Genomic DNA, 20,505 nt, shown 5'->3' with positions numbered 1-20,505 from the left:
CAATATTTTCTTGCTTCAACTCATTCAATGACTTTAATTGCCAATCTTGCCCAACCAAACTAAGTAATTCCTTATAAGAAATCTTATCCAAATTCACTCCCCTAGATACTCCCTCTATCACGTGTCCAGGAATCCCCCAAATTGGAATTTTATAATTTAACCTATAATAATATTTTTTCCAGACACGCAACAAGGCGCTTCTCAAAATATGGGTTTTAAAAACCTGATCAACTTCTTTATCATAAATTAAATAAGCGTGCCATCCATATAATAAATCCCATACCTCAAGAGAAAAATATTTTTATTTGTTAAGTTGAGCCAATCACTAATCAAAGTTAAAGCCGCCGCATCATAATACAATTTTAAATTAGGCACTTTAAGTCCTCCTCTTTCCCGTATATCTTGTATAATCTTGAATTTAACTCTTGGCTTTTTCCCTGCCCAAATAAACTTATTAATCCCTTTCTGCCATTCCTCCAAATTAGCATCTTTCTTCAAAACAAAAACAAAAAAAGAAACTTTGGAAGTATATTCATTTTAACTGCTGAAATTCTCCCCAACAAAGATAATTGTAATTTTTTCCAATCATTTAAGTCCTTTTGCACTTTTGCCCATAGTATCTCATAATTATTTTTATACAATTTGACATTAGAAGCTGTGATATATACTCCCCAATATTTAACCTTTCTCACTATTTCAAAACCTGTTAGAGGGTTGAATAATTTCTGAATGCACTGTATATCTGCTATTTCCTATCTGTGATCGTGCAAACATAAACCATGCAAATATTAATTAGTAATATAGGTGTGTTCATGTTTATTAAATTAAATATAGAAAATATACAGAAGTCCTCAATTTATAATCCCAAAAGTTTCACTGCTAAGCAAGACAGTTGTTGAGTGAGCTTTGCCCCATTTTACAATCCTTCTTGCCACAGTTGTAAAGTGAATCACTGCAGTTGTTAAGTTAATAACACGGTTGTTAAGTAAATCTGGTTACCCATTGATTTTGCTTGTCACAAAAGGTCACAAAAGGTGATCATATCACCCCAGGACATTGCAACCATCATAAATACATGCTGGTTGCCAAACATCCGAATGTTGATCACATGACCGTGGGGATGCTGCAATGGATGTAAGGGTGAAAAAGAGTCATAAGTCACATTTTTCAGTGCTGTTGCAGTTTGAATTATCACTGAATGGTTTGTAAATCAAGGACTACCTGTACCTTATACAATTAAAATTCTCCAACATTGACTCAAGCCACAAAAAAGCTAAATATCTAGTTCTCTTACTCAAATAATGTATCTTGTATGATATATAGTAGTACAGTGTAATTAAAATGGAATTTTCCAATTAATTCCAATAATTCCAATTCCAACTGATCAATCAATAAGCATCATGGAACTCTACAGCAGTTTATAAAATACATGCAAGTTAGCTTTAATGCTTTCTGGATGGACTCTAATTCTCAGTTTGTATTTCAGGAATATTTGTTCAAAAACTTTTAAAGGTTTTCCTAGTATGTTTTGGGTTAGGATTAGCATTTTATGTATTAAACATGTATTTATGAATTGTCATAATCAAAATTATGTTTCCTTGTTCGTTCTGCATTTTATTTCATTCTGAAAATGTCTGGTATCTTTCCTTGATAAAATCAATTATTTTTGCTTTGCAGGCCACTGGGATCAGAAAATGTGCTTCTTAGAGGAGCTACATTAAAGAACACTGAGAAAATCTTCGGTAAACTACCTGTTGAGACATTGACATCTTTTAATGTAGTACAAATTATCTCTTGTTCAAAAACAAAGTGAAAGAGACCAACAAATAGAGCTATTTTGAGTTGAAAGCAAGGTTGTCAATATAAAATCCTAAATTATTCAGTAGTCTGTGTGGTGAGCGTAGGTGGTTCTGGTTTTTGTCAATTTCCATTTGCTACTTTTTGCAATGTTTTCTTCTTGTGTGATATCTGCAAGGATGGATCACATGATAAAATCACATTATTAAACCTCTCGGTTTCTACCATGATCTCTGACTATGCCCAGTTATCTATGCACAGAGACCATTGTTGTCCTCTGCTGGGCTCCATTGCCTATTTGATTTTATTTGTTAAACTGTTATTAACTGCTGAGGAGCTCTAGGCTGTGGCTTCATCTTGCTTTCAAGATATAGGCATCCTTAGAAAATAAAAATGGTGAATACTGTTCCTTCAGCCCAAAGAAATGGCCAAGAATGATAGCATGGTAGTTTGTACCTTGTGGCTTATCTGCAGGTAAGCTCATAGAATTTGGCCTTGCCATTTACAGTGAATCTTTTGTGAGAATGCCTGTGACATCATAAAATATCAGATATGTCTGTTGTCCCAAAAAGGCTGGAATTCCTTTGATTGACAAATTGCATTTGGATACACAATGTTATCACTGTACAGAATAAAGACAATATTTTGTTTTCCTAATCCTAAAATATAAACCAGTTTTCACCCTTCTAGATCAGTATTGCAAAAGTGGGATGGATTTTTTTCAGTGTAGCAATAACAAATCAGAATAGTACAACCACCCCATTTTGGATTTAGTATCTATCATGAATGCATGTGGCCATTATTCAATTTATTAGTCTAACGATAATCCTGTCTTCTTCATAATCCTATGTTTTTTATTTATGTTTTTGTTTGTTTTTGTTTTTTCTTCTTTCAGGCGTTGCAATATATACTGGCATGGAAACAAAAATGGCATTGAATTACCAATCAAAATCACAGAAACGATCGGCTGTAGAAAAGTAAAGTGTTATCAACTGTTCTAATATCTCTGTGTGTATTATGGATGAAATGAATAGAAAATAAAAACATTTATCTGATGAGTATGGGAATATAATAATTTGTATATATTTGTCAATAATTACTTTCATAATGGAGTTTGGGTCATTTGTGTTCTTAAATGTTTTCTTAAAGTTTATTATTAGGAATTTAAATACAGTTTTCAGTTTGTTACAGTTCTAAACTTTCTAGTTTTGCCAAGTTTTTTATGCCATGATCTCTTTTATCTCATGCCCCTCAAAATTGTTCAGAGTCAGACGACAAATACATTTAAGAAATTATTATTACCTTCATAATTTAGTGCACGTATTCACACAAACACATGTACAGACATATTTTAATATTTTATTCCTGGTTACAGGCAAGTTATCTATTTTAAAATCTAAAGTATATTGAAAAAATAGCACAGTTCTTTTCATGGCATTTCATGGCATTTGTAAATTTCTTTCAATTACACACATAAGAGCTATGAATCTCTACAGTTTGTCTCAAATCATTCTTTAAATGCTTCCTAACACATCTCAAAATGAAAAAGGAGTGGAAGCAGTGATATTTCTGGGGTTTACATAAGCTTGCTTGTTTTAACCTGGCTTACTTTGAGGCTTTGGTGTTTTGTATGTGTATAGTTATGTATCTCTCCCTCTCCCCCCCCCCCTCTCTCTGTGTATTTAATGACTGACTTATCCTGGAAAACATCAAATCATGTTTCAGGTTTAGCATACAATAGTTATTTACAGTAATTAGTTACTTTGTATTGCTTTTCCTCTATATAAAGATAGAATAAGACAGTCCTTTGAGGAATTAAGAAACATAAATGTGATCAGCGTATTTGGAAATGCCCTTTTAGCATACATCAGTACTATGTAATGCTCCTTGTATATGAATGTAGACACACTGTATTCTTTTTCATCATGTATCAAATTATATCACTGAGACTCTATTTTTGTTGAACAATTGAGTTAAAATAATATAAAGTAATTGACAATGTATAGTAATAGATATTCATTAATCAGATATTCATTAATCTGACTTTCAGATTAATGTATATACAGAAAAGACTTAGATTAATTGAAAATATAAAATGAATAGTTGTGTTTTAAAATGACTATGTTTCATTAATTATAATATTTTATTTCATCTGTTTCAGATCAATGAATGCTTTTCTTATTGTATACCTTTGTATTCTAATTAGTAAATCACTAATAAATACCATCCTGAAATATGTTTGGCAGCTTGAGCAATATCGTGATGAACCTTGGTATAATAAAAAAACAGAATCTGAAAGGAAAAGAAATGTGGTATGTGGACTATGTCATTCATACTGAGATATAATAATGTACTTACTTTTGATTTCTGTCCTTTCCTATCTTGAATAAGTAGAGTGCTTTCAACACAGCTCTTGGCTTTATCCTGTAAACCAATGTTTCCCAATCTTGGGAACTTTAAAAATGCTGGCTGAGGAACTCTAGGAGTTGAAATCCAAACATCTTAAAGTTGTCAAGGTTGGGAAACACTGATGTTAGCTGTTGGAATAATTTTTCCATATTTGTGCAGCCTTCCACAAATATCACATTCCCCTACTCCAAGACAGCTAGTGGTCTCTTCAACTGGTCAATGGGGCAGCCCTAAAAATGGCAGCCTTCAGGCATTCTCCCTCCACTTTTCCTGGTGCTTTCTATGAAGAACATAAGACCCCTAAGCTTTAGGATTGTCAGAAAGACCATAGGAACTTCTGATATTTATCATTTCAGGATGCAAAAGTATCAGTATCATGGAATATGCAAGGGTAGGTCACTAACAAATTAGCCCAATATTTGAACATAAAAAGTTCCTTCATATGACAAACAATACTATACATTTTTGCCTCTACAATTCTACAAGCACAACAGAAGAATTAAAAAAAAACCATTTTGTCTAGTTATATTCAGTTTTATGCTAGCAAAGGTGTCAGCTCTGTGAGGCAGTTCAGGCATGAAGCACCCTTGAAGAATGAGCTCTGTGTTTATTGTAAGATTACTTTAACAGAATCTTGCAAACCTAAAAGTACACCTCTTTCTCCTGACCTTTACTGTATAAGAAGTTAGGGAGATCCCTTGTAAGGTGTTTGCCATGCCCCCATTCCTTCTGTGGTCTCAGTTGCCTTTTATCTGACTGTTGCCTAGTTTGTACTTGTTCCTCTTGTTTCAAGGTCATTCTCATTGTACCATTACATAAGATGATGATGTACAACTAGCACAACAATTGGCACAACTTGAAATGAATTAAGGTTCTGATTTTTAGAGGCTCTTTCACAAATAGAATCAAAGTAAGGAATGAAATACTTGTACAAGAATTAAAATATGGTTTCTACATATGCATAAACCTGGATAGGACAAAAGATACTATTGGGAACAAACTTGTGGATTTCTCTTGCTGCATGGGGATGATGTTACTTAAAAATGGCATGGACCTAGTTCACGTATTCCAACCTGATCAACAAATCACACAAGGGTTGGCACTTCAATAAGCAACTCATAAACATGGATTGGAAATCAGGATGTTTTCTAACTCACATAATAGGGAATCTTAAACGTGGCAAACTGAGAGGAGAGAAAAGATGTAAAGAATGCCATGTCAGCTATTGTAGACCAATATATATGTTTACTGAGATAGCCCATTAATCCAAATCTTGGCCTCTCAGTAGTTTTGACTAATTTATGCTCTTACATATTAGTCATAGAAATCAGAATATATTTTCTCTTACGCAAAAGCAATAATAACATGTCTAAGAGTATAATTATATACATTTTCAAAGAAATAAATCCAACTGTAGCAGCTTCTGCCAAGTTAATATGAATAATACTGTAGTCTAGCATCAACTAGCTTATATTAATATTGTTTTATTTTTGTCTTCTCTTGGCAGTATATCACAGCATTTACAGATTTTCTTTCTTTCATGGTCCTTTTCAACTACATCATTCCTGTATCTATGTATGTCACAGTAGAAATGCAGAAATTTCTTGGTTCTTATTTTCTCACTTGGGATGAAGAAATGTTTGATGAAGAAATAGGTGAAGGACCACTCGTGAATACCTCTGATCTTAATGAAGAGTTAGGGCAGGTAACTATCATGCAGAAACAACTATAAAAATATAATAGATGTCTTTGATGTGAACACAGCTGGACAGATTAATATTTCAGTTTTCCTAGAATTATTTTTATTATTATAATGCATAACTATTTGCCTGGTTTATAGGGTATACAGACTATCTTGCTGATCAGAATTTCTTATAAATCACAGTTGACTTTAGATATTTGGTAAAAAAAGAAACCTATGCAGTAGTTTCAAATGTCCTGCACTAGGAGAAGGAAAAAGCTATGCCTAAATACAAGATGCATCTCTTTTCAACTCACAACACTAAATGCAGTTTGGCAAAGGGTCAGAAAGTATATGACTTTGAATCATGTCTCTCTCAATAACTACAGTAAGAACACCCAGTGGTAAAAATTCCTGGAGATCATAGTTCTCTATTTTATTTATTTGTTATGTTCAAACTAGATCTGATTGATTGTCATATGATGTATTATCAGAAAAAAACACTATCAGTATCAGTATTGACAGTTCATATCTTGGACACTTTAGATTATTATTTAAATAATAGTGCAAAAGTCATGCAGTGTTCTGCTGATAGTCCCAAAGGTACTTTTTAAAAAGGCAACTGGACTTCCTTTGTTTTTCCTTGAAGATGTTTTGCTTCTCATTCAAGAAGCTTCAGAAGCTTCTTGAATGAGAAGTGAAACGTCTTCAAGGAAAAACAAAGTCCAGCTGCACTTTGAAAAAGCATCTTTGGGACAACCATGACCTCCAGGACTGAGAATCTCCATAGACATTTTCTGCTTATATAAAGGTAGTCCTTGACTTACAACCACAACTGAGCCCAACATTTCCATTCATAGGCAAGACAGTTGTTAAGTGAGTTTTGCTACATTTTGCGACCTTTTTGCCACAGTTGTTAAATGAATTATTGCAGTTGTTAACTGAATCATGCGATTGTTAAGTGAATCTGGCTTGCACCATTGACTTCATTTGTCAAAAGCTGGCTGGGAAGGTTACAAAAGGTGATCACATGACCCCCAGACAGCGCATACATGCCACTTGCCAAGTGCCCGAATTTTGATCAGAAGTATGAAAAACCCATCATAATTCACTTTTTTAGCACCGTTGTAATTTTGAATAGTTACTAAATGAATGGTTGTAAGTCAAAGATTACCTGTGTCACAATCCAAATCACTTAGCACTCTTTGTACTGTAAATAGGCTTACCGTATATGCCGGCGTATTAGGCGACCCAGCGTATAAGACAACCCCCGTCTTTATCGCCGAGTTGCCTTCCTAGAACGTCGTCTGATACGCCGGAAACTACCAGTATTTCCAGCATATAAGATGACTCGGTGTATAAGACGACCTCGTCTTTGGCGCCAAGTTTAGCGCTTCTGGAAGTCGTCTTATACGCCGGCATATACGGTACTATTGGAAATTCATAAAGATAAATTTTTGAACTAGAGTAATACAATATTGTTTTAAAAAATAATAAAACAACTTTCTCCTCTGTATTGCATTCATTTGCATTATAGCAAAATGTCTCCTTGAAAAGAAAATATTGCAAATTTTCTAAAGACCAAATGACATAATTTCAAAATTCACACATAATTATTCAAATCTGTCTGTCCTTGTTTTGTTAATCCTAGGTTAAGCTATCTTTCTCTTTTCAGGTTGAATATGTTTTCACAGATAAAACAGGGACATTAACTGAAAACAATATGGAATTCATAGAGTGCTGCATTGAGGGGCATGTTTATATACCCCATGTCATCTGTAATGGCCAAATCCTCCATGACTGTGCTGGAATTGATATGATTGATTCGTCCCCAGGAGGAAGTGGAAAAGTATGAACAGTTGTGCTTTGTTTTATTAATGCTGATCCAACATATTGAAAAATTAAATTTGATTTCTTGATTTTCTGGACACATTTATGTAATTTTGTTGGCAACAATATGCTGTTGCTTTCCCATCTAGCTTACTGCCTTGACCATTATTGAAAACATGTCACTTGAATCATTAGCTTTTTGTCTGATAGATATTGTGCTTTAAAAATGTTAAATGCTTTTTCTAAGATATTTCTAATTTGACAGTGATATCAACACCACTATTTAAAATCTTTGCAGAGAATAATTAAGAATTCTCTGGACATCAAACTAATAAATGAAGATGATATCACTCGAGTTTAAATTAAATTGGAGCAATGTAAAAAGTGGGCTGCAATTCAGTCCGAGGGTTGCAATCTTGATGCCTCCCTAGTTTGATAAGGCAGGATAGAAGGATGGATCTAGAGGATTTAATAAGGATAGCAAGAGCTTGGGGGTGGCATAGACACAATTTTCAATTGTGTTTAAATTTAAATTTAAATGTACACCTTTTAATTGTATTTAATGATAGCTACACTAATCATTTATTGGTGGAAAGGTAAACTTAATTATTCTAAAATGACTTTGTGGGGTGGACTTATCATTGTGAAAGGCTTACATTGATATATTGGTTTTTGTAATGCACATGTGAATTGGCTCCTTTCTCAGAGAAGTTTTCACCAAATCACATCACCTCTGTCCTTTTCTTCTCTCTCTCTCTCTCTCTCTCTCTTCTCTCAGAGCTCATAACACTTCAGATAATCTCACTAGCTTGACTTAATAAAGTGATAAAATGTCCTGAGCGCAAGTTGCATGTTGATCCCAAAATATCATTTTATTACCAGTTCAACTTCACAGACTTTCTGTCATTGGTCTAGCAGTGGCCCTAAGTGTTCAAGGGAATGGCTATATAAACTATAATAAGAAAAAAATAGTGATCACATGGGATTTCTACAGCTAAGACCCCTGTAGCTGAACCCAGAAATAGAATGACTAAACACTTTTTAATGAACAGATCAAGAATATTATTTCTTTAAAATAAAATAACTAAACACTTTTTAATGAACAGATCAAGAACATTATTTCCTTAAATTCATTGAATTGTTTTATTTATTTGTAGAGTTTTTTTTTCTTAAAATAGATACACTTACTAACAGTGGAAAGTCTTCCCTTCCCTTCCTCTTTGCAGCCTCTTATCTTGTGTTCCATTCCACTTTTTTTATAAGATCTCGATGCTCTTATGGACAAACTTTAGGAATCAGAGGTGTTGGAAGGAGGGAGAGAGAAATAAAACTTTCCTTCCATTAACTTCCTTAAATTGGGATCAATGATAATAATGTATCCACTTTGAGCTCATCAGTCTAATAAATTTAAATGTACAATATCTTTCCTATAAGTAAGTACATACTAGTGCTTTTCATAGATGTTCTTCCCTTTTAATTTTTTTATAAAGTTTTCTTGATTTTTTTAACAGAATTCAATAGTAATCATTCAACAAAAACGTGTTGTCTGAGTATCTTATTCACTAATTCAAATTAAATTCCTTATCCCTAAATCTTTTCTCTAACCATCGATACATTTTAATTTATAAATTTAATTTATTTAATTTATTAGGACCGAGAAGAGCTCTTTTTCCGAGCTCTATGCCTTTGTCATACAGTTCAAGTGAAAGAAGATGATATGGTGGATGGAGTAAAGAAAGCTCAGCTTTCAGGAAAATCTTCCGTGTATATTTCATCATCCCCTGACGAAGTTGCTTTAGTTGAAGGGATTCAGAGGTATGTACAAATTAGTATAATTGTCTCAAAAACTGTGTAAGATCAAATGCCTGCTTCATTTCATAGTATGAGCACAGGAGAAAATGTTATCTTTGAAAATATATCTGTGATTCACTGAGAAAAATACAGGCATTAAGAAAACAAAAGTAGGCCTAGTGCAGGGGTAGGCAACCTTGGCTCTTTTATGACTCGTGGACTTCAATTCCCAGAATTCCTGAGCCAGCATGGTTGAAGTCCACGAGTCATAAAAGAGCCAAAGTTGCCTACCCCTGGCCTTGTGGATATGAGATGTTACTTTGGACATAAAGACTGTAAAACAGCTCTAGGTTTATCTTAATTTCTGCTGAAAAATAAATGTTTCTTCTGTTTTTAAAGCCCCATTATTGTAATTTGGGTGAACATGTCTGGCTTGTTTGTAATAAAAACCTTTATAATAATCTAGGCTAAAGCACAACAATAAAAATGGTAAAAATCTTCTCTTAAGACCTACTTGAAAGAGAACATGAAACTGGCTAAGCTAGTCTATATATGGGAATATCTGCACTCCCATCTTTTTAAAATAATCGTTCACTCCCCACATAGGGGAAAGATAGAAAATGGAACGTTGGATATTGTTATCTCATAAGTGTTTACCATGGAGTTACATTCGGCATGTTTACTATAAATATGGACAAGAATATAACTGAGAGCCAGAAATGCAATATCCAAATGTGATGAAAATAAAAACTCTGAAGGTAGTTGGCATACAGTATACACCATTTAGGTATTTCTACTTGTGTCTTCAACCAGTATGAGCAAGTAAGTACACTTGGAACCTTTGGATACTTTGGACTTGTTGGGAAAAAAAACAAGCCAAAGCATATAATGCTAAGGAACTAGAGATGAAGTTATTTGGCTTTGTTCAGCTATTCTTACTGGTAAGAAGGAGCAAACTAAAAGCAATAACTTCCATGTACTTCCTGCCTAAATAATACTCTACAGTTGTCACTAATTCCAGCATCTGAATGCATCTAATGTCTTGGTAAAAGCAAAATAAAAAACTTGATTTGGTTACAGATAGGCATCAACAGCTTAGGTAAATTAGCTATTCTCTAATCCTTGAAATAGAAAACAGGATAAAGGAATCCTTAACCAACCTGAGTGAATCACATTTTTCTGACCTGAAAATTATTTTAAAAAGGTATTTTTTAACATACATCAAACTCTATTGTAAACGTGAAATATAATCATTTTAATTCCTGTAATGTCTATAATTGAATTTTTAGACTTGGTTATACATATTTACGATTGAAAGACAATTTTATGGAAATTCTAAATCGAGAAAATGACATTGAAAGGTAAGTTGTTTTTAATATGAAACAAGGGTAATCAATGGAATACTTCCCGTATATAGTTATTTAAAACACACTTAATGTCATTATAAAATTACTTGTCAAAAATATTCTGCTTAATTGATTCTTTAAGCTATTTTGGAAAGACTTAGAACTCTGTAAGTGAATTTTGAGTCAGAATATGGGGTTTAAATGGGACATTATTTTTCCATCATAAGAAACATAAGAGCATGGCATCCCTATTCTTCTAAGGCTAAGAATGTATACATGCAAATGTAATTGATTGCAAAATGTTATTTTGTTTCCTTCAGATTTGAACTATTAGAAGTTCTTAGTTTTGATTCAGTAAGAAGACGGATGAGTGTGATTGTAAAATCAGCAAAAGGTAATCAAAAGAAACTTTACAATTTCACATTGAAGGACCTTTTATTCTTTCCAGCCCAATAGGTTGCTATTAAACAAGCTTTAAAAAATTGGAACTCTGCCTGTATGTCAGAAAGATAATTTTCAAATAAGAACAGGACCAAATTTGTTGGGGGAAAGATGGCAAGAGAAAGATCTACTTAGGAAAGCACTACTGTAGATAGGTCACATGACTCTGAAACAAAGAGAGGGCTTAGAATGCAGCATTCTGAGCCAATGCATGTGCCTAACTTGTGTCTTCCTTATTTTAATATACTATAACTATGTTAAAGAATGTCTATTCATATTTTAGAAATCTGTTTAGACCAGGGGAAGAAAGATACTGTCAAACCCAAAATACCAGACCAGAAAATCAACTCCATGGGAAAGCTAGAACTATCTTTATTGAGTTAGAAAAATAGAATCTTGCCTGTCTGATTCTGCTGTACTTCCCCCCCTCTGCCCCTTTTTATACTCTCATGAATCAGGATATCTGCCTGAGCTATTTCTGAATACTATTTTCCCTCTCAGGATTTAAAAAATGTTGTCAGCCCCTTTTGCCTACGTAATAGTTCTTGCCTATTTTCATCAAGTTCACTTTACTTACTCTTCCCAGATATGTTACTGTATATCTAACAAACTTTTCTCATTTTGTTTTGTTTCTATATTTTCAGGGGAAATCTTTCTGTTTTGCAAAGGAGCAGATTCTTCTATATTTCCTAGAGTTACAGAAGGAAAAATAGAACAGATCAGGTCAAGAGTTGAGCGAAATGCTGTGGTAAGATCCAAATTCTATTAAGTATAATTTATATTGTGTGTCTATCAGACAGAAAGAAATGTAATTTATCCCAAATGGAATATTATATGGTAATACCATGATGCAAATCCCACCTCTCTTTATTTGCATTTTTTTATCCTTCTGTCTAATAGAAGTATATACAGTAAGTTGTGATATTCAGTTCATGATATCATGAAGCAAGTTTTGTCATACATTCTCTTGATCTTTTCCTGCTCCCTGTATCTACCTGTGTATAGAACCAAAGAGTTGAATGATCTAACCCAAAGATCTCACATAACAAGTGATGTAATTATGCATCATTATGAATGTTCTTTCCTAAGATGTGAAGGTATCATATGATTGTCATCATTTTTAATCTTATTTTACTTTGTGGGATCCTCAGGCATTGTTTTGGAGGATGTCAGCCCTAAAAGCCCTCAAAGGCTTCATCTTCCTGATGCTACACTTATATGTGGTATGTTTGTGGTTTAGCACTATATGTAAGCGAAACCACAATAATTTGTGCCTTAGACTTCATGTAAACTAGAGCTCATTAGTAAAGTATGCAACCTTTCCAATAATTTTTTTTTGTGCTTCTATAATAATTGTTTTTAGGAGGGTTTGCGAACGTTATGCATTGCATATAAAAAATTCACACACGAAGAGTATGAAATTGTGGAAAAGCAGCTTCAAGAGGCAAAAATAGCCCTTCAGGATCGCGAAAAAAAATTGGCAGAGGCATATGAACAGATAGAACATGGGCTTATCTTGCTTGGAGCTACAGCGGTTGAAGACCGGTTGGTGTTCTTCTTTCCATATATGTTAGATATATTTTTCTTGATCTTAAATTCAGTTGTGGTAGTTAATTTTTTTTCTTGGTCTAACTACCTTTGTGATGAAAAGATTCTAACTGTTATAGTTAGATTGGTTAAGCATAGTCTCCCAGTTTGGACAACAAGGGACATTCTAGTTAACTAAAGGTTCCTGATTTATTGAGACAAGGTCAAAGGGATTATTTGGGAAATTGAAGCTTTTTCATTTTTAACATAATGAGCTAAGTTACAGTAATCTGAATTGATTGAATGAAGCTTTAGAATCTCATCCAGCTCAGAAAAATGATCCCTTTAGTAGCAAATGTAAAACAGTTGAAAAACACAGTCATTCTTTGGAGATGAAATTTCCTGTATCAAAGAAATTTCCTGTATCAAAGTCAAATAATTGAACAATTTGTTAATAACATGATAGAAAACATATTGTTAAAAGAAATTTAAATTGGGGGCTTCCCTTATATAGAAATGTAATAAAATGTAATATAATAGATTCTATTCTTAATTCCAAATTTTATTAGTTATTGTTGTTGCTTCCTAGATTACAGGAAAAAGCTGCTGATACAATTGAAGCTTTGCAGAAAGCTGGCATTAAAGTATGGGTTCTGACAGGAGACAAAATGGAGACTGCTGCAGCAGCCTGCTATGCCTGCAAGCTATTCAGAAGAAATACTCAAATACTTGAATTAACTACAAAGAAAATAGAGGAGCAGAATTTGCATGATGTATTGTTTGAATTGAGCAAAACTGTCCTAAAGCACAGTGGCAGCTTAACAAGGGACATCTACTCAGGGTAAGCTGAAAATACTAATGGAACAGTGGTTAGAGTGCAGTATTGCAAGCAAATTCTGCCCACACCCTGGAGTTCAATTCTGATGGGGTTCAAGGTTGACTCAGCCTTCCATTTTTCTGAGATCAGTAAAATGAGAACTCAGATTGTTGGGGGCAATATGCTGACATTGTAAATTGCTCAGAGAGTGCTGTAAAATACTATAGAGCAGTATATAAGTCCAACTGTTATTGCTATTGCTAAAATACATGCTCAAAGTTGAAGCTTTCAGGTATAAGATGAAGGACAGATTGGAAAATCTCTTTGGTATTCAGAATGCAAATAGGTGTATTCTTCAGCAGGAAGTTTTTTTATCAGTATGTATGGAATACTTTTGGGGGACTGTGGATGTCCACATGCATTCATTTTACAGGATATTTGAGCTCCCTTTTCATACTACTCATCTCTGGACCAGGAAGGCCTTCAGCCTATTATGCTTTGAAAGCCTGGCATTTGGACTCCGGCAATGAGTTTTAGTGGCTATGTCCTTGAAAACCACCTGGGAATTGCAGGTGGTGGCAGGGCCCTTACACAATTTTGTATTGTGCACTAATTGTGCCTGTTCCTAACTCAAACTCATGCTCGCTCATGCTCTGGTCAGCCACCAGCTGGACCAGTTAGAGTAATGCACTCTGCCCTTGAAGAGAATCCAGAAGCTTCACTTCATGCAAAATGCAGCAGTGTGTTATATGTGTTCCTTGTAGAATATGTTACACTTCTGCTCCATGAACTGCATTGGCTACCAGTTTGTTTCTGAATCCAGTTCAAGGTGCTGATTTTGACTTTTAAAGCCCCATATGGCATGGGACTGGATCATTTGAGGGACTGCCTCTCCCCAATTACACCTCTCTGTCCCACCAAATATAGTAGAGAGAGCATGCTGTGAATTCTGTCATTTAGGAAGCTACATTTGGTGGGCCCTAAGCAATGGGATTTCTCAGTTGTGGTATTGACATTGTAAACTATCCTCCCCTCTGCTTGGCTCCATTCTTTGCTTTCTGGTTGTGCCATCAGGCCTGGGGACCCCAGGGAATGGTGAACGGGTGAGGTAGCTCTGTTATTATAAATATCCACCCACCAATTACTTTTCTATAGTTTTGAATGTTTTAATAATAATATAATTATTTATGATTTTTTTACTTATTGTATAGCACCAAGAGTCACCATATAATTGTATATAAATAAAATAAAACAATAAAAATATGGTGGCATGCCTATGTGACACCCCTGTTGGGGTGCTGCACTGGTTACCAGCAGACTTCCAGTTGCATTCAGAGTTCTGGTTATTACCTATAAAACTTTAGATGGTACAGGGTTCACCTATCTGAGACATCTCTACCACCTGTAGTTTCTGCCCATCCTGCATGATCAGAAAAAGTTTGTGGGCTTAATTGGACCTAGAAATGTGTCTCCTCCATTGCAGCATCTGTCCTCTATAACAACAATGGAAAAAAGAAGCTGTACATGGAAACTGATGTTGTCTGATAGTGTTGATGTTGTCTGATAGCACCCTTAAAATAGCCCATTTTTATATTCCTTGATATATATGATATCTGAGGTAGACCAAGAGACTAATGGAATGACAGTCTAGTGGAAAAAATGTACTCTTTTCTATAATCCTTAGAGGGGAAAACAAATCTGCTGTGGATTTATTTAAAAAGGAAACAAGACCTGGATCTCTAAATTTGCTTTATTTCAGGATATCTTTTGGCATGGCTGCTATTGCTTAGTTAAATTGCAAATCAGCATTAATTTCTATACTTTTGTCAAAGGCTTTCAGCTGAAATGCAAGATTATGGTTTAATTATTGATGGAGCAGCATTATCATTAATAATGAAACCACGGGAAGATGGCAGCTCTGGTAACTACCGAGAAATCTTCCTTGAAATTTGTAGAAACTGCAGTGCAGTTTTATGCTGTCGCATGGCTCCTTTGCAAAAAGCACAGGTTTGTATTTCCATCTTTCTAGTTCTGTCAGTATTGAAATTGTCATATAATACATTGTGGTAATTATAAAATGTTGAACACTCTGCTTCCAGTAACTGAAAATGGACAAAAAAACTAAACAAAAAGAGAAAAGAAACCAAAGAAAGATTTCTACAGGAAAGCACTTAGTTAATAGTTCATTCAAGATGCATCCTGCTGTGACACTCATTTTTGTATATTTCAAGCAGATTTCAAGATTTAACATATCCCCCTAAACAAATTAATTTTTAACAAAGGAAAAATGTTTTGTTTTTTTTTTGAAAAAATGTTATTTTTATTTACTAAATTATTTTAGTAAATAATTCATAAAAGCTGGCTGGGTTCTGTCTAAACTGATATCAGGAATAAAACTGAAAAGAAAGTTAAAAATGTGCAAGAGAGAAAACAGCTAAATATATTTTTGAGTGAAACCCTTGTTACACTTGGGCAATTGTTTAATATACTACCTACTTCCAGTGCTATGAGAAATGGGTAAATTTGGCTCTGTTGTGTTTGCTTGAATGAGGAAAGCTATCTGGAAATATTCACTTGGATAATCTGTGCAGATAACTACTTATTATTTACTCCCTGTAAATAATAAATGAAGGGGCGTATTAAGTTTTTTGAGAAAGTAAGACCCCAGAATGTATTCTCTATCTACCCTTGCAGACAATTTGCAAGAAAATGTAATAAACCCTAGCAAGTAAACTATTGCACATAACTACAATATATAGAAATAGTAAAGTATTATACTTTTTCCCTTTTAGATTGTAAAATTAATTAAATGGTCAAAAGAGCACCCCATCACATTAGCAATTGGTGATGGAGCAAATGATGTCAGTATGATATTAGAAGCACATGTTGGCATAGGTAAGTAGACAGGCTCCATCTGAAGTAAGCTTTTTCATATCCTTTGCCTAAAAATAATGATATTGAGTCATAAGTCAAATTGCGCTGGATATGTCCTTCTTAACAGTGTCAAAATTGTAATAAAATGTAAACCCCAGGGAAATTCTGGTATAAATTTTACAACTTGATTTCTCAGCCTTGCATATACTTTGCCTCACCAGCTCTCACCCTTCTTTCTCCTTAGGCATTATTGGAAAAGAAGGCCGTCAAGCTGCAAGAAACAGTGACTATGCAATACCGAAATTTAAACATTTGAAAAAAATGTTACTGATTCATGGGCATTTTTATTATGTCAGGATATCTGAACTGGTGCAATACTTCTTTTATAAGGTAAGATAGTATTTTCTTTTCCTTCTAAAAAATGTTTGAAACACTCAATAATAGAGTACCCTTTCAACTGTGTACAGTGATCTCAAGTCAGTGGAAGCCACTTCTGCTTGTGCACACTGGCACTGACCTACTTAAACTAGCAGTGGTACATATCTCCAAATTATTGGGAAGGTTTCCTGGCATTCTGATGCTCTCTGGAGTATCAGTAGCCTCTCTCCCCATATTAATGGAAGGATTTTCTACTCACGTAATATGATTTTGGATCCAAGCCTCAACAGCCCTTTTCTGCACTCATAACAAATAAGCTTATTTTTTTACTACTGTTTATCTGGTGTGGGTAAAGAGTTTTTGAAAATGCAAAAAATTGTGCCCCAACCTTAAGGAAGTCTGTTGGCTTATTACCTTGCAGTTCTTTTGATCCCATATTTGGTAGTAGGTGGTATACCTCACTGTCTTCATCGATTTGCTAGCATAACAATTGTGTGGATAGCAAAACAAAAACCCTGCAGTTCTAAAATCACTTACTACTGGAACATTCATTAATATAATAAATAAAGAAGCAAGCTGTTTGCTGGCTGCAATATTTATCAGGTTCCTATTTTAGTCGACCAAGCTGAATAGAAGACAAATATTTTTATGTCCAGACTGGTTGCCTAGCCCTAGATCATATTAACAGTACCTTTAATTGGTATTTTTTATACATCATACATTTTTATATATTTTCAAAATCCATAAATTTGTAAACTTGTACTTTAAAATGCCAACTTCAAGTATTTTAGATTAACATATTCCACAAAGGCTTCAGGATCCAAGGCATATCTTGGACCAAATTATATTTTATTCCTACCCAGTCCTTGATATATGGATTCATACATTAATACTGTATATTACTCAAATACAATGCCATTCAGCTATGGCCTCTTAAATGGCTTTATCCTGGAGACAGTAATTGATGGACAAAATAAGGTGACTCAAAGGCAAGCTCTTATTTTCCCCAAGCTATTATTTTTAAGTTTGTTTGTTTGTGTAATTAATTATTTATCAAATTTATATGTCCTCTCATCTCACAGAAAATGATAAAGTTCCACTTTGAATTGAATAACAGTTTTAATAGCCATTTGAACTAGCATGGCTGAAGTAGCAATATGTATTCCCATGACTGATCTGTAAATAGCTCTTCTGATCAATATGGTCTAGTGTAGCAATTGATCGACAGAAGTATACTCGATTCTATGTTATCCTCCTTCTCCAGACAAAGTTAAGCATATAAGTAACTTATTAGATCCATACTATGTCTTTATTTCTATATCATTTATCTTCCTCCCCACCCCCCAAACATACCCAATTGTTTGGGTTCTCCTAATCTTTCTTTTCCTAGCCTTTACCTTGGATAAAGGATTGATACTTTTGTCTTTCTTTTCAAGGGCAAATTGATAATATCAGGCCCTTTGCAGCCATTCAGAACCCAAAAAAGCTACACTCCCATCAAATCTTATTAACTAGATATTGTATTACATATTGAAATGTAAAGGAAGCGATGTCCTAGATTTGGCTCCTGGCCATATATACTTTAGCAGCCTGTATTTGAGTTTTTGATCCTCTTGCAAACTGATCTTTGATGTAGTGGGGAGATCTTTGCCCATTTTCTTGAGAAAGAATATTTTTAAATTTATTTGTCAAATTTAAGTACTGTCCATCTCATCCTCAGAGTGACTCTGGGCAGTGTACAGTTAAAAGCCTAAAAACCAAAGAAAAATACATTACATCAATAAAAGGAGCTCGATAAAAACAAGGATAAATAGTTAGAAGTTAAGTTAGAAGTTAAGAGTCAGGGCAAGCAGCATCAAGGCACCAACCAAATCCAGCAAGCCCCATGTGAGGTGGCAGAGGTAGGTCTTCAAACTCCTTTGAAAGGCCAGGAGAGTCAGGGCTGCCTCACCTCTAAAGAGAGCCCTCTTCCTGGATCCTGCCAGCTGAAATTCTTTAACAGACACGGTCTGTAGCATACCTTTCCTGCCTGACTAGATAGGGATGAGTCAATTGCTCAGGGAACCTGTCCCCATATTTAAAAAATAACTGTGAAGATGTTCTAAGCCTGCATTATTCTGCAAACCACCATTCTCTTTCCCTAGTTCCCAGGCGTTCATTGTAATATACAGACTTTGGAAACAAAAATTAATACTGTAATGTCAGGACTGAACCCATTAAGTGAAATGTTGGAAGCTTCAAACTTCTTTTCCCATTGGTTTTCTCACAATGACACTTTCTTCCTGCCCTGGTATAGCTTTTATATGTTGTCATTGCCTATCTTCCAATGGGATGCTTTTATCTGATGTCCACCCAATAACTCCAATATAAAAAAATATAAAGATATCCCACAGCTAGTACATCTTAATTGTGAAGTAGGAAAAGTTGAAAAAGTCAAAGAAGTTGATAAAAATAGAATGCATTCTATAGAACATGGGTCCTCAACTTTGGCAACTTTAAGACTTGTGGACTTCAACTCCCAGAATTCCTGAGAGCTGAAATCCACAAGTCTCAGTTTCACAGAGAGATAGATCAGTTTCACAGAGAGATCAGATTCACAGAGAGATAGATCAGTTTCACACTCCATTTTTAAAAGAGAAAAAGGCAGCACGCTGGTTCACCTGGTTAAGACACTGGGCTGATGATTGACAGGCTCGCGTTCGAGACCCAGTTACTTCCATGGAACAGGTTTGAGTTCCCATCACTCACTCCAGCTCCTGCCAACCCAGCAGTTTGAAAGGGAGCAACCATGAATAGAGACATGGATATAACTTGAGTGGGCAACTTAAGAAGGACATGAAAGGAGCCCCCAACTGAGTGTCGCCCTGAACAATAATGGTGTCACCAGTTAATCCTCTCAACCCAGAAGGCTTTGGTGCTGCTGACATGATTGTAGTAGTCAGTGCTTTTTTTGTAAAAAAAAAAAAAAAAGTGTCGGAACTAACACATGTCATACAACCCGCCTTGCCTACCCTACAAGTTCCGTCCAAAAAAGGTGCCGGAACTCTGTTCTGGGCATTCTATGACAAAAAAAGCCCTGGTAGTAGTAAAAGAGAAAAAAGTAATAACTTCCTCTTTAATTGCACGCAAAACAGTTTTGTTCAGGAGATAAAATAAGAGAACTGTGGAAAAACACAGACATCTCAAGTACAAGAAAAAGTGCAAAAAAAAATTAAGATTCTGAACAGATGGCATTGCTTTATGATGGCATTGCTTCATTATTTAGACATACACTGAGCTTGCATTGTGAAAATATTCATTAGAAACTGTGCACATATCCACCTGCCATTTAAGTGACATTCAGCTGACAGTCTGGAGCAAGAAGTGCATCTTTATATTTTCATTTGTCATGGCTTGTTTCTTACAGATATTCATTCTATCCCGTGTATGAGAATTCTGAGAATACATTGCATTCTGCTTGTACTGGCCTACAACATCAATAAACTGAATTGAACACCCATATATTACTAAAAATTGTGTTTAAAATGATATTAATGTAATGTCTTATTAAAAACTTAACATTTATAGTTGTTAGAACTTAATATTTGATTGTATTGCTACCACTTTGTTCGTGA

At 34.6% G+C, this 20,505-nt stretch overlaps 1 protein-coding gene across 6 annotated transcripts in view; it reads left to right on the top strand.

Annotated features, from left to right (window-relative positions):
- ATP11A (ATPase phospholipid transporting 11A) overlaps positions 1–20,505 on the top strand; it is a 170,492-nt gene that overhangs the window by 120,333 nt on the left and 29,654 nt on the right. For all 6 annotated transcript variants that reach the window (XM_039359713.1, XM_039359715.1, XM_039359717.1 and 3 more), the window contains exons 9-22: positions 1,678–1,742; positions 2,693–2,774; positions 3,959–4,109; positions 5,714–5,911; positions 7,563–7,736; positions 9,369–9,532; positions 10,798–10,869; positions 11,175–11,248; positions 11,940–12,043; positions 12,659–12,840; positions 13,412–13,663; positions 15,472–15,646; positions 16,432–16,534; positions 16,758–16,903. In XM_039359713.1, the coding sequence (XP_039215647.1) occupies positions 1,678–1,742; positions 2,693–2,774; positions 3,959–4,109; positions 5,714–5,911; positions 7,563–7,736; positions 9,369–9,532; positions 10,798–10,869; positions 11,175–11,248; positions 11,940–12,043; positions 12,659–12,840; positions 13,412–13,663; positions 15,472–15,646; positions 16,432–16,534; positions 16,758–16,903 (1,942 nt within the window). The remainder of the gene's footprint in view (positions 1–1,677; positions 1,743–2,692; positions 2,775–3,958; positions 4,110–5,713; positions 5,912–7,562; positions 7,737–9,368; positions 9,533–10,797; positions 10,870–11,174; positions 11,249–11,939; positions 12,044–12,658; positions 12,841–13,411; positions 13,664–15,471; positions 15,647–16,431; positions 16,535–16,757; positions 16,904–20,505) is intronic.

Source organism: Crotalus tigris, unplaced genomic scaffold, assembly GCF_016545835.1.
Source record: "Crotalus tigris isolate CLP2741 ecotype Arizona unplaced genomic scaffold, ASM1654583v1 scf7180000019116.999743, whole genome shotgun sequence".
Lineage (NCBI taxonomy): Eukaryota > Metazoa > Chordata > Lepidosauria > Squamata > Viperidae > Crotalus > Crotalus tigris.
The sequence above is the reverse complement of the archived record's forward strand: the minus strand, read 5'-3'. Positions and strand labels throughout refer to the sequence as shown.